At 43.7% G+C, this 14,712-nt stretch overlaps 2 protein-coding genes across 3 annotated transcripts in view; one reads left to right on the forward strand and one right to left on the reverse strand.

Moving 5' to 3' along the window:
* Window positions 1-8,985, reverse strand: part of HMGXB3 (HMG-box containing 3) — a 54,211-nt gene extending 45,226 nt beyond the window's left edge. Inside the window, exons 1-3 of one of the 2 annotated variants that reach the window (XM_032250240.1) lie at window positions 8,420-8,985; window positions 4,687-4,825; window positions 3,119-3,293 (exon numbers count right to left, since the gene is read on the reverse strand). In XM_032250240.1, the coding sequence (XP_032106131.1) occupies window positions 3,119-3,293; window positions 4,687-4,823 (312 nt within the window). In that variant the 5' untranslated portion in view covers window positions 4,824-4,825; window positions 8,420-8,985. The remainder of the gene's footprint in view (window positions 1-3,118; window positions 3,294-4,686; window positions 4,826-8,419) is intronic. The other variant, XM_032250241.1, reaches the window with a different exon arrangement.
* TIGD6 (tigger transposable element derived 6) lies at window positions 8,914-14,149 on the forward strand. Its single transcript, XM_032250244.1, is given in 7 exon segments — window positions 8,914-8,991; window positions 12,451-12,615; window positions 12,618-12,661; window positions 12,663-13,829; window positions 13,831-13,952; window positions 13,955-14,027; window positions 14,029-14,149. Coding segments are annotated over 7 exon segments (1,683 nt in total). The 5' UTR covers window positions 8,914-8,937; the 3' UTR covers window positions 14,087-14,149.
* Window positions 14,150-14,712: the final 563 nt, after the last annotated feature.

The raw sequence follows: 14,712 nt of genomic DNA on the forward strand, positions 1-14,712 counted from the left end.
TTTTGTGAGAGAAAATGTACATAGAAGGGGTTATATGATAAGGTCCTGAATATACTAAGGAAAAAAACCGTGAATACTGGCCGGGTGCGGTGGCTCATGCCTGTAATCCCAGCACTTTGGGAGGCTGAGGCAGGAGGATCACCTGAGGTCAAGAATTTGAGACCAGCCTGACCAACACAGAGAAAGCCCGTCTCTACTAAAAACACAAAATTAGCCAGGCATGGTGGCGCATGCCTGTAACTCCAGCTACTCGAGAGGTTGAAGCAGGTGAATCACTTGAACCCGGGAGGTGGCAGTTGCAGTTGAGCCAAGATTGCACCATTGCACTCCAGCCTGGGCAACAAGAGCTAAAGTCCGTTCCAAAAAAAAAAAGTGAGTATTAGCAATGACCTAGTACCTTCAGGTTTAGAAAATGCTTTCAAACACATTATCTGATTTTATCTTAAAAACAACACTATTATGTTATATAAGATTATTATTCCCATTTAACAAATGAGAAAATTAAGGATGAAACTCAGGGAGGTAAACTTTCCCTAAACACAAAATTAGTAAGCAGTAAAGCTGGGACTCCAGGCCAGGTCTTCTAAGTCTCAAGAAGGCCAGGTACTAAAAAGCACAGGCCTGAATGGCTAATCTGCACCAAGAAAAAGTCATTTATGTTTTATTTTTCAATTTAAACTTAAAGGCACCCAATAAGGAAAACAGAAAATTACAAAGTGAATAGTTAAGTGAGACCTGAAATTAACAGAACAAAAAAATATTTCAAAAGTATCTTTTAAAAGGAACACTAAAGTCAACTACAAAAGAATTCTTCAATAAATCAAAAGCAAGAAGTCAATGAGACTACTTAAGGCATAAAGGAAGCCCTCAGAAATGAAAAGTTAAAAGAAGCACTCAGATGACACATAAAAGCAGATGGACTGAATCTTTGATGGAGCCTTTATTGGAGAGGTAATGGGGAAATGGCATTCTCACGCCACCCTTTCAAGCATCCATGTTAGGAGAACAAGACTAAATGGTGGCAAATACACATAGGATGGCCTGGACTTCACAAATCCAAGCATGGAGAAACCCAGGTGGCCTGAATGATATTCATTTTATAGATTAGGAGGCATAACACTGGAACCTGCACTTGGCAAGAGGCCTGATGGGTTGCTGAGGAGACAGCCTGCCATAGGGCTCTGACAGGCTCCCAAGGTATGCAGGCATTGAGGGTCTTACCATCACGCCAGGCAGTCTGGGAGAGGTCAAACACAGCACATAAAGCTTCACTCAGTCTTGGTATATTCCAAGTACTCAATAAATGCCACTTTTCCTTATTATATGGTCACTGAATGTTTAATCTACTAAAGGGTAATATTTATTATGTCAATATTATCAATAATTCAGCTAGGTGATTTATATTACCTATTTTAAACATTATGAGAAGACACTATTGCCATTTTACAGATGAGGAAACCAAGACTCAAAAGTTAAAATGGTCACTCAGCTAATATCAGAGCTAACCTATTAATGTTCTTGGTGGCAGTGGCAGATAGTGGTAGATGTAAATAAGGAAGAATCATTGCAGGCGATTTAAATTTTTTTACAGGCTTGATAATAATCTACATTAGTGTGTAGTTTTAAAAACCAAATCACTCCAGAATTAGGTAGGATTTTCTTTATCATGCACAAAATGATTACGGGGGGGGGGGGGGTGTGTGTGTGTGTGTGTGTGTGTGTCACTCTGTTGCCTAAGCTGGAGTGCAGTGGTACAATCACGGCTCATTGCAACCTCCATCTCCTGGGCTCAACTGATCCTCCCACATCAGCTTCCTGAGTGGCTCGGACTACAGGTGTGTTCCACATCTGGCTAATTTTTTTGTAGTTTTTGTAGCGATAGAGTTTTGCCATGTTGCCCAGGGGCTAGTCTCAAATTCCTGGGCTCAAATGATCCTCCCACCTCAGCCTCTCAAAGTGCTGGGATTACCAGCTATCACACCTGGCCTAGACTGCTGATTTCATTATAATAAGGCAACCAAAGAGAGTAAACTTTTCCTAGACTCCACCTTCACTCCACTACAGGGATTATTTCCCAGACTCACAGTTAATAAACAAATCACCTAGAGGAGGGCACACAGAGTGGCATCTCCAAGCCTATAGGTAAGACAAAGCTCTCCCACAAAAAAGACTGCCAGGCCAATAAGCACAAAATAATCTAAAAGACAGTGGCAGATGGGCTCCAATAAGGAAAAATACAACCTGTTCTGCTATAACATAGTTGTTGCTGTTGCTCTACATTACCAAAATAGAAGTTACAGACAATCATTTCTACTGAAATAAGGAGTTAAGGTTAAAAGGTTTCAGCCTCCAACCGCAAGGTTAGTCTTCCTGCAGGAATTTCAGTTTAAAAAAAAAACAAAAAAACAGCAGTTCATGCCATGACAGGGATACTCCCAAAAAAACAAACAAAAACCCAGCAGTCTAAATAGGTGTCAGTGTATTTTGTTATTGTGAACTAGAAAACAGAAAATGCTGACAGACGTAAATCTAAATGCTTCCTTGTTAGTCCTTTAACCCAAGCACCCAAAGCCTCAGTCTTCTCCATCTTTTGCTTTACTTGCATTTTGCTTTTAGCGTAGTTTCTAATCACCAGTGCTAACAACATAATGTGGTACTGTATTACACAAGCAGCTCTACCTCCCTCTAAACACGCAAGCCTTATTCCTGATTATAACTGATCACAGTTAGTACAATACAAATTACATAACATTCAATTTGGAATATGAAAACTCATGGTGTAGGAGAGATGCCTATATATACTACTATGTTAAAGTTACCACATTAAAGCTGCTACATTATAGTAACTACAAGGGGCTCCAAGTTACACTAAAATTTAGAAAAGGAACCTAAGGCTCACTGCAAAAAATACAAAAAATGTCAGCTCCATGTATTGCTGCAACCAAAGAGGACAAGAGGGCATCATCAAAATGGAAACATGCAAGACCAGAGTCGAGAAGGATAAAATGATAAAAGTTCTCCTAAGAAAAGAAAAGGAAACAGAACAGGGGGCTTGGTTTCCCCAAGGCCTTCATCACTGAACCAATGGGAAAAATAGCTGGAAAAAAAAATTACTTACAGGATCCAAACCTTCCTTCTCGAGTTTGGCTTTCTCCAAGTAGTAACTCCTCTCGGCCACGCTGAGAAGCCTCCAACTCTCACTAATCTTCTTATTGATCTCAGACTGAGGGAGGTGGGGGAGCTCCTGCTGCACTTTCAGGTAGATGTCGTAATAGTACAGGAGGTAAGCAGACCTGAGGAAGCAACGACTTCTTCAGGGTTTCTGTTATTCAACCAGTAAGTACTACTATGCTAAGGTATAGGTAGTCAAGAGGTTGATAAAACCTAGCTTCTCATTTCAAAGCATTTATCTAAATAGGGGCTGAAAGTCAACTAAAGAAACATTTAAATAATATCCGCAGATGCTGTTATTGTAAGTTATATTCTTATTCCTGATTATAACTGATAGCTGTCAATGCAACACAAATTACATTCACTTTGTAATATGAAAACTCATGTACGAGAAATGCCTATAAAAGCTGCCATATTAAAATTATTACATTAGAGCCACTATATTACATTCAGGAATAACTATCCAGGAAGATAAGGGGCTCCAAGGGAGGAGGGGAAAATGAACGGTAAAGACGGCACGTGGCTGTTCTCCCTTCAGAAACTGGATGCAAAGGCTCTTTGACTGACTTTCCTAAAGATCACTTTTTTGCAGGATGATTTTAAACCCAACAGAAGCAAAGAAAGATACAGGTGCCCTGTCCTGTCATTCCACTCTCAGGGAAAGCTTCCTCAAGGGGCTGGTTTTCATTCACACTCTGTACTCCCCTAGCCAGCATTTGATCACCTACCTGGTCAACAGCAACTCCTCAAGAATAAGACAGGGAAGCAAACAGACCAATTAAAATGACCAATGTTGGTAGTTTCAGCAAGTTTGCGGTATTCACAATCAAGAGTGAGATTAGAGCTACCATCTGGATATTCTGCACAGATGTAATCGGTATTATTTCTCTCTGTGTGTGTGTGTGGTGTGTTCTGAGACAGAGTCTTGCTCTGCTGCCCAGGCTGAAGTACAGTGGCATGATCTCGGTTCACTACAACCTCCGCCTCTGGAGTTCAAGCAATTCTCCTCCCTCAGCCTCCCCAGTAGCCAGTATTACAAGTGCTCACCACCACACCTGGCTAATTTTTGTATTTTTAGTAGCAACAGGATTTCACCATGTTGGCCAGGCTGGTCTCGAACCCCTGACCTCAGGCGATCCAACCATCTTGGCCTCCCAAAGTGCTGGGATTACAGGCATGAGCCATTGTGCCTGGCCTTATTTCTAATGTTGTAGTTAATGCCTTGTTTTAAATGTTTAAATAACAACAATGGCATAATAAATAATGTAGCTCTTTTGTACCTAGCTTCTACCATCTGTATGGTACAATTTCCTGTGACAATCTGGAAACAAAAGCAAAGTCTATCCAGTAATGGCAATGCTGGCAGAAATCCCATCACTTCCCACTACCCATTGCTCACTGCAAGACTTCAATAATAACACTCTTTTTCAAAGAGTCTTACAGTTTTCCTCAATGCAGCTCTCCAAGCACCTTCCATTTATAAATACCAGCAGCAACCAAAATGTGTTGGCTAACCTGGGTTTCTTGGCCTTTTCTCCATGTATTTTATACTTTTTCTTCTTCTTGGGTGGCCCAGGAGAGGTGTAACAATAGGCTTCCTCAATTTCCTCCATCACGACAGTTACCTCAGTACCATCATATGATGCGTCCATGGCTAGAGGAAAGGAAAGTCAAAAGTAAAGTTTCCAGAGTCTACCCCAAGAGGGGCAGCAGCTTCCTAATCAAATAATCCCATACCTCTGCCAGTGCCTTAAGGCTTAAACATTTCCCAAACTCAGTATATGCCAAGAAGCACCTGGGTTGGTTGTTAAACATAGATTCCAGAGCTCCACTACAGCCCTTCTGAATCATAATCTCCAGAGGGTATGGAAATCCACATGCTTAACAAATACCTCAGGTGATTCCTTAGATCCGGCAAATGTGTGACTACTGGGTTAGAAAGGCTTTTCACTTGTATTCACTTATATTCATGGGATACAGTACCCACCCACCCCTTTAACACAAAGACCTATTAGCCTCAAATTATAACAATTCTATATGGAAACAGGTAAAAAGAATGCTTGGCCAGGAACCAGAAGTTCTGGCCCATTCCTCCTATGTTTCATCGACTTAAGCAAATGTCTTTATACTGATTCACTCAAACATGTGTAAGGGCCTATATGATGTCTTTACACTCTGCCAGCTTGTGCAATTTTGGGCAGGTGTTTTAGCTGTTTTTGGTTCAGCTCTCTCCCTCTCATGTATAAAAAAAGAGATATCTCACCTACCATCCCACAGATTTATAGTGATAGGACTCAAAGGATACAATAGACACAACTCTATTTAAAAATAGTTGGCTGGGTGCAGTGGCTCATGCCTGCAATCCCAGCATTTTGTGAGGCTGAGATAGGAGGATTGTTTGAGGCCAGCCTGGTCAACATAGTGAGACCCTATCTCTATTAAAAAAAAAAAAAAAAAATCTTTAAAAAAACAAAAAAGAAAATAGTCAATTGCTATACAAATGAAAAGGTTTTTCTTTTGTTTTGAGACAGGGTCTCATTCTGTCACTGGAGTACAGTGGCACACTCTCAGCTCACTACAGCCTCAACCTCGTGGGCTCAAGCAATCCTTCCACCTCAGCCTCCTGAGTAGCTGGGGCTACAGGTGCGTGTCACCAGGCCCGGCTAATTTTCTGTATTTGTTTGGAGGGATGCGGTTTTGGCATGTTGACCAGGCCGGTCTCAAAATCCTGGACTCAAGCAATGTGCCCACCTTGGCCTCCCAAAGTGCTGGGATTACAGGCGTGAACCACTGCACCCAGCTGGGTTCATTCCTAAAGTCAGATAATTGGTAGGAAAAAAAATGAAAGAGTTCATTTTCTATCAAGTTTTTAATTTTACATAATTTAAAAATCATAATAGAGATGAGATCTCACTATGTTGTCCAGGCTGGTTTTGAACTCCTGGGCTCAATTGATCCTCACGCCTCAGCCTCCCAAAGTGTTGCAATTACAAGCGTAAGCCACCACATCTGGCTTCTGTTAAAGATTATCATCTGTGTCTGAGATGCTTAACAACATGCCCAAGGCCATCAATCCCAAACAGGGACTTGATAGATTTTCAATTCAAAAATCCAACTCCCTGGCCCTTCTTTCATTATGCCATGCTGCTACCCATCTCTACTGGCAACCCTCCAAACGAGCACTGTTCAATAAACTCTGATGATGGAAATGTTCTACATCTGTGCTGTCAAATATGGTAGCCACCAGCCACATACGGCTATCGAGCACTTGAAATATGGCTAGTGTGACTGAAGAATTAAGTTTTAATTTTCAATGCATTTACTTTTAAGACAAGGTCTCACTCTCTCCCCTGGCTGAAGTGTAATGGTGTGATCTTGGCTCACTGCAGTCTCCACCTCCCAATCTCAAGTGATCCTCCCACCTCGGCCTCCCAAGTAGCTGGGACTACACAGGTGTACTAATTTTTAAATTACACACATCTGGTTGATTTTTAAATTTTTTGTAGAGATGAGGTCTCACTATATTACCCAAGCTGGTCTCAAACTGCTAGGCTCAAGCAACCCTCCTGCCTTGACCTCCCAAAGTGCTGCGATTACAGGAGTGAGCCACCACTACACCTGGCCAATTGTAATTAATTTAAATAGCAACATATGCCAGGAGCTAGAGACAGTGAAGACCTAAAAAACAGGGAATCTACTAACAGCTTTTATGTCTAGGAAAAGAGGCATAACAACAACATAATAACTAGTTCAAGAACAGTTAGTTTACTTATAGCCAAGTTTTAAATTGGAGTTTTACCACAAGCCTCAATCCCTGGAGGGAGAAAGGTTCCCAGAAACCACCAGAATTTTACAAGAGGGAAATAACACAGTTGTCCCTGAAAATCTGTCAGGAGGAAATTTAGAATTCTGGGAAGAGGCAGTTTTGGTAGTAAATATGGGACTGCTGTGTGTAGTACAAAGCCCACTCACATCTCATTTAGAGCTCACTCCACAAATCATAAGGTATATTGAGCACTGCATGTGGAGTCGAGAGACCTAAACTCTAACCATATGATCTCAAACCTATTCCATATCCTAAATTTCAACTGTTTCTGCTGTGAGAAGAGGATGAACCTAGTGGCTCCTCATCTTTTTGGAGGCAAGAATTCTTTTGACAATGTTGTGAAAGATTAAAAGAAAAAAAAAAAAAACCCTCTTCTAGAAAGTACAGACACAGCGTATTTCACCTATAATTTTAAAGATATGCCCCAGGTTAAGCACACATGATTCCTAAGGTTCTTCCCAGTTCTCTGTCATCTCTAAATGATTCCTCTTCCCATTAAAAACTAAACTAACAAAGAAAAACAAAACTTACATTCTAACTGCCTTTGTGCAACCTAGGAAGAGAACACAGTCTACAACTTGGCTGGGTAAGCAACAGGCCAGTAAAGGATAAGGGAAGCAGGATTTCAAATCAAGGCTACCCGAGAACTGCGCTTTTTTGCCCTTAATTGACTTCTGGACGGTTGAAAGCCTTGTGGAGAAGGGCAGTAACTGCAGGAAAGCATCTGTAAAGAATGGCATCTAGGGTACTAAGCACCCAGAGCAAAACGAGTTAGAAAACAGTCATTACAACCACCTTGGGCTGAGCGCAGGAAGAGACTACCCTAGGGTTTTGTTTGTTTTACTACCCTGTTCTAAGCCTGGGTCCAAGTTTGTTTTCAGACTCCAGACCTCAGTATAGCAATGCAAAGAAAAAAAAAAAAAGGGCAGGACAATAAATATAAAGGTTAAAAACCAAGGGCTCTGGAGGACAAAAGATCTGGGTTCTAGTATAGGCTACACAGTTTAATCGCACCAGCACAGAGCTCTATGACCTTAAGCAATCTACTTATCCTAACACTCCGTAATCATATATAAAATAAAGTTAAGGTCAGTACTTGAAACATGCGAGACGCTTTCACTGTCCCATCAGATCCTCCTCGGAATCTCACGAGATGGCCTTTGAGGGCTCAGCCATGGGCCACAGTTTGACTCTGGGCTAGCTCCTCTCCCTCATTCTGGGTCATGAATGAAGCAAGAGCCAAACTAAAGCCTTGCTGAAGCTAAGACGTCTGGGACGTCCGAATGTCCCATTCGGATTGCGGGAGGACACTAAGGTTCACTGGTCCTACTTTGTGGAAGAGTCAATAGGGGCTCAGAGAGCCGCAGCACCTAACTCGAGGTCGCCCAGCGGCCCAGCACGGCCCTTGAAGGCGGGACTTACCCGGTGGAGCGTGCAAGCCGCGCCGCTCACATTCCCGGAGGCGCTTGGCCCAGGGTCTCGACGAGGGGGATGGCTGGCGCACTCGCGCTCCCCGCTGTCGGCGAGAGGCGGCTCCAGTCGTGACAGCAGCAACAAGGAAGTGGAGGCGAGGGCTCGCGCGCGCATCCCGGGGGCTGGAGGAGCCCCGGCCCCGCTGCCCCGCCCGGCGACACACGGCGCGGAGTCGCGACAGCTCCCCTCGCTCCCTCCTCGGAGTTGCGATATGGGGTCGTGAAGGGCAAGTGTAGGAGCACAGGTTCGCTCCGCAGGCTCCTCACCGATGCCTGCCGAGGGCCCCGGGGGTCAAGCCCCGGGGAGCTCGAGGAAGACAGCAGGGACACGGACGTCACCGCGGCACCGGTTTAGCGGCTGCAGCGGCAGCAGCAGCACACCACGGATCGCCAGGGAGATCCGTCCCGGCGGCCCTCGCGGCACACCGGAAACGGCCGGTGCGCGTAACTGCGTGCGACCCCTCGCGCATGCGCAACAGCCCAGTCCTAGCTGGGGGGCGGACCCATATGCACAGCTTAAAGGTTTGGAGGGGGTCTGTTAAGGGGAACGGACTGCTTCCGGCCAGAGGTCCCGGGCAGAGTAGGAAGCTGTGGCTGCCGGCGGTGGAGCACCCCGGCCACTCAGCCCCCGGGTACTGCTGTGGGGCGTTCAGGTAACAGGGGCGGGTCTGTGCCAAGCTTGAGGGATCTAGGCCCCGCCTCACCTCTCAGAGCCTCGTCGGGCACTGGGAAACCTACATTACCACCTACTCAGCACGGCGTTCAAGGCCTGATCTCAGCTTGTCTCAGTCCCTCCCTCTCATTCAGGATCGGTTTCATACGTAGTGCCGTATCACGTAGTGCCTTCATCACTCCAGTGATCTGCCCTCAATCCGTCTCTCTCACTGGCCCACGGATAATGTGATGGTAGTGAATTCCTGGAGTGACTCAAGCTGAGCTGAATGACCATGTGGAGAGAAATCAAATAGGATTGGATTGTACTTTCTCTCCAGTGTTACAGGTTGTCCACATTTGTACAAGTTCCCGCACAACTCTCACTGTATTGCAAATGTGTTTCCAATCTGCCTACTTTTCTCCATCTGCCACCATCACCAACCTTCTAGCCACCATCATCTCCAGCCTGGACTGATGTAGTTCTCCCCACATCCCCTCTACTATCTGTTCTCCACGAAGCAGCCATTGATCGTTTTGCACCGTAAGTCTGACCAAGTCACTCCCTACTTAAAACCCTCCAATGTCTCATTCACTTAAAATAAAATTCAGACGTCTTAGCTTGACCAAGACTTTGATTTGGCTCTTGCTTCATTCTTTATGTCTCCTTTCAATATTAGTAGTTCCCAGAACCAGCTACATAGCACTCTGTAGTGTTTGGAGTGCTAGCTTTGTTGTGAGCCTCCCAGGGTTTGAATCCCAGCCCTCCCACAAGTAAGCAATATTAAGCATGTAAAGTGCTTGACAAATTAGGTTTACGTAGCAGATCTACCCACTTCAGTAAATGGTAGCACCATCCGCTGGATTGCTCAGTGCTCAAACCAGAAACCTGGGTGTTATCCTTGACTCCTCCTTCACCTCACATCCAGTCCATCACAAGGTTTGCAAAAACGTAGCCCACTGACTACTTCTCACCATCTCTATTACTGCTCCTCTAATCCAAGCCACCATTATCTCGTGTGGACTCCTGCTTTTTTCTCTGATACCCTTCTATTCTTTACACAGCAGTCATCTCTCTTGCTTAAAATCCTTCAGTAGCTTCCTATTGCACTCAAATTAGCGTCCCAACTGTATATGGCCTGCTGGGCTACCCTGCTTTTATCTTTAGATTTAGGGCCATCTCTTAGGAAAATCAACTTTGCCCATTAGGTTCTCTGCCCTGCAGCCAAATGACTGTTTCTAAATTGTAAATCTGATCATGGCATTCCAAAAAAACAAAACTAAAAAACCATCAAAAGTCTCTTAATGCCCCAAAAGCAAGCTAGAATCCTAACTAGGACTTCCTGTGATTTGGTCCTTGCTTTCTTCTCCAAAGACTTTCTTGTTCCTGAACAGGACATTCTATTTTCTATAGTATTTCATTGCCTTTCATATTAAATATTTCATCTCATGAGTTCCTACTTGTTTATTCTTTAAGGCCCACCACATTGTTCCCTCTTTGAAGTGCACTGCCCATCCATGTCCCACTCTAGTTGATTATTTGCGCTTTTATTTTCCAATAGTACTCTGTAACCTCTATTATAGTTTTCACATACTCTAGTGTCTTCCCTGCTTCCCTGGAAGGCTCCTCAAAGCTGGGCACTATGCTGCATTCATCTCTGTATGGCTGGCATCAAGCATACTGCTTAACACATAGCACATGCCATGAATTGATGGATACATGTATGGAGATGATAGTAAAAATCTACCCTTGAGAAGGGACAGTCATAGTGTAAAGTCCCAGCAGGCTCTCTTGTCCTTTGAGGATTCTCATGATAAAATGCCTACGAAGGCAATTACCCAGAACTGCTACTGCTGGGTCATGTTTTTTTGGACCAGCCTGGGGCAGGGGGGCTGTTTAGTTTAAATTCTGAATACTTCTAGACAGGATACACTACCACATTCTCCAAATACTTTAATCCCTGTTTTAATCACTTATGCCACCATCCTGGTCCCTAAAGGCATTTGAGTTTGGAGAACCTACCTAGGATCCAAGACTTAAATCTGGAAGGACCCTTAGGCATCATCTGGTCTTGTGGTTTGCAACCATGGGACAGATCAGAATCACTCTGAGAGCTTTTCAAAAATATGTATTTCCTCATAGATTCTGATTCATTAGTTCCTAGGTCAGGCCTGGATATCAGATCGTGATAAGCCTTCCTGCTTGAGTCCAACCTCTACATTTTAATATAAGAAAACAGGGGCTGGGCACAGCAGCCCATGCCTGTAATCCCAGCACTTTGGGAGGCCAAGGTGCACAGATCACCTGAGGTCAGGAGTTCAAGACCAGCCTGACCAACATGGAGAAACCTTGTCTCTACTAAAAATACAAAATTAGCAGGGTGTGGTGGCACATGCCTATAATCCCAGCTACTCGCTACTCGGGAGGCTGAGGCAGGAGAATCGCTTGAACCCAGGAGATGCAGGTTGCAGTGAGCCGAGATCATGCCATTGCAAGAGGGACTATACCATAACCTGCCCATCAGTTCTTCCATAATCTGTCACCCAGATTATCAGCAACATCACCCTAATATCCTAATTGGTCTCTTTGCCTCTTTGATCCACTTTTCACAAAACAGCCAAAGCGATCCTTTTAAAACACCTGAAAACATCAGTGGATGTCTATTCCACTCAAAATACCAACTCTTTACCATGGCATCTTTGAATGGTCTGGCCCCCCACCTTTGTCATATACTTGGAGTCATGCAAATATTTTAGTTCCCTGAATACCTCAAGCTATTCTCGCTTTTCAGGTTTTGCTAATGCTATGTCTTTTGCTGGACAGCCCTTTCCCTATACTCTTGGAGATCTCAGCTTCAATGCCATCTTAGTGAAGACACCCCTGACCACCATTTGTATAATAAGTAGTAATCTGAGTTAAGAAATCTAAGCTGCATGAACCTGAGTAGGCCCCTTCCCAGGGCCTTAGTTTCTGTGTTGATCAAAGAAGCTGGATAATAACTGAAGTATACAGTGCAATGCTATTTCCAAAGCTTTTTTCACTGCCTCTTATTTCAGTCTATTTTCGTGGTAGGCAGAGAAAACATTGTTATTCCCATATTTATGGAGGCTAAGAAAGTTTAAGTAAACGAGATAATATCCCTTCGGTTTCAAACATTCTATGAGTCTTAAAAGTAGCCTCTACAAAAAGTCAGTAGCATGAATCCTATCTTCTCTTTACTTTGACCATAAATTGTCATTTCCTAATACAGTTTGTAAAAACCTGAACCATCTTTTAGGAGAAATCCATTATCTTTGTTTCCTGATAGGTACTCCATTTTGTCTTCTCAGTTTTCCACACATGTGGCAAAGCAAGCTTCGAGAAGGAACCAGACAGCCCTGTTAGTTGTGGCCAGCCCTCATTCCCTGGAAATGGCAAACAAGGGGAACAAGAAGCGTCGGCAGTTCTCTCTGGAAGACAAAATGAAAGTTGTGGAAGCTGTAGACTCAGGAAAGTGAGGAAAGCTGACGTGGCAAAAGAATTTGGTATCACTCCTTCTACTGTCTACATTTTTAAAGGATGGCACCAAATTTGAAGAAAAGGTGTGGGAGGCATCCGTGGGACCCCAGCGGAAAAGGATGAGGAACGCTCTTTATGATGACATTGATAAGGCTGTTTTTGCTTGGTTTCAAGAAATCCATGCCAAAAACATTCTTGTGACTGGTTCTGTCATTCAGAAAAAAGCACTAAACTTGGCCAACATGCTTGGCTATGACAATTTTCAAGCAAGTGTACGCTGGCTGAACAGATTTAGAGATCGCCACAGAATTGCTTTGAAAGCAAGGTATAGGGAAGATAGTGACAGGTTAATGAATGGTCTAGGAATAGGTAAGGTTAACGAGTGGTATGCAGGGGAAATTATAACACTGATTGCTGACTACAACCCCGATGATATCTTTAATGCTGATGAGACAGGAATGTTTTTCCAGTTGCTGCCCCAGCACACGCTTGCTGCTAAAGGAGACCATTGTAGAGGGGGCAAGAAAGCAAAGCAGTGGTTGACAGCACTCTTTTGTTGCAATGCCTCGGGGACTGAAAAAATGAGACCATTGATTGTTGGTAGGTCAGCCAGCCCACGCTGCCTCAAGAACATCCATTCCCTCCCTTGTGATTACCAAGCCAACCAGTGGGCTTGGATGACAAGAGATCTGTTTAATGAGTGACTGATGCAAGTGGTTGCCAGGATGAAGAGGGCGGAATGCCGGATCCTCTTGCTCATCGACAACTGCTCTGCTCATAACATGCTTCCACGCTTGGAAAGGATTCAGGTTGGATATCTGCCCTCAAACTGTACTGCTGTCCTGCAGCCACTGAATCTTGGCACAATTCACACCATGAAAGTTCTGTACGGGAGCCACCTTCTAAAACAGATCCTCCTCAAGCGTAACAGCAGTGAGAGTCAAGGAAAGGTGGACATCAAGCAGGCCATCGACATGATTGCTGCAGTGTGGTCAGTCAAGCCATCCACAGTGGTGAAATGTTGGCAGAAGGCAGGCATCACCCCTATGGAATTTGCAGAATATGACACAGAATCAGCAGCCAGTGAACCAGACATTGCCATTGGAAAGTTGTGGCACACAGTGGCTATTGCCACCTGTGTCCCAAATGAAGTAAATTTCCAGGACTTTGTTACTGCAGATGATGATCTCATTATCTCTCAGGACACAGAGCATCCAGGGCACGATGGCTGGTGAAAATACCAGTGAAGCAGGAAGTGAAGATGAAGGGGAGGTATCTTTACCAGAGCAACCAAAAGTCACCATCACAGAAGCCATATCAAGTGTACAGAAACTTAGTTCCTTTCCTCTTGTGTAGGTGTTCCTGATGCCATTTTTGGACAATTAAATGGCATAGATGTATATTTAATGAAGAGTGTCACAAACCGTTTTTGATTCCAAAATTACAGATTTCCTCCAAACAAAATAATGCAGGAATTTATTTCAGAAAATATAGTTTACAAAAATAAAGTTTTCTTTATAGGCTGTTGAACCAATTTAAAGCAATATTATTATGACAATATTCCAGTACTCTGAAATAGCCAGGAAACTTCCTCGAATGGGATTTGGAAATGGAATTTGACTAATATGTGCGTTGTCTTTTATTTCCTTTTTCTTTTCTTTTTTATTTTTTCCTGTCTCTGGTCCTTGATTCAAGATGTATTTTGATTTATCCCAGTGTTTCCAAAGTTGTCTGCACATTAGGATCGCTTGAGAATCCTTTAAAAATTCCAAAGCTCAGGCCATATACCAGGCCAATTAAGTCACAGTCTCTGGTAATGGGTCACAGGCATTGGTAATTTTGTAGCTCTCCCGGTGATTCCTATGTGTAGACAAGTTTGGAAACCGAACCAACCACAGGAAAATCAAGTACACTATGGGCCTGAGTTCAGCTTCTTTCCAGTAAATCTATCTCAGGGGCTTCCAAAATTTAGCTCACAACAGAATCACTTGGAAGGCTTGTTAAAACCCAATGCTGCTAGGCCCACCCCCAGAGTTTGATACAGTAGACCTCAAGTGGGACCCAAAGATTTACATTTCTAATGTATTCTTTGC

The sequence above is a fragment of the Sapajus apella genome, unplaced genomic scaffold (assembly GCF_009761245.1).
Source record: "Sapajus apella isolate SASKATOON/1434 unplaced genomic scaffold, GSC_monkey_1.0 scaffold71, whole genome shotgun sequence".
In the NCBI taxonomy this organism is placed as follows: domain Eukaryota; kingdom Metazoa; phylum Chordata; class Mammalia; order Primates; family Cebidae; genus Sapajus; species Sapajus apella.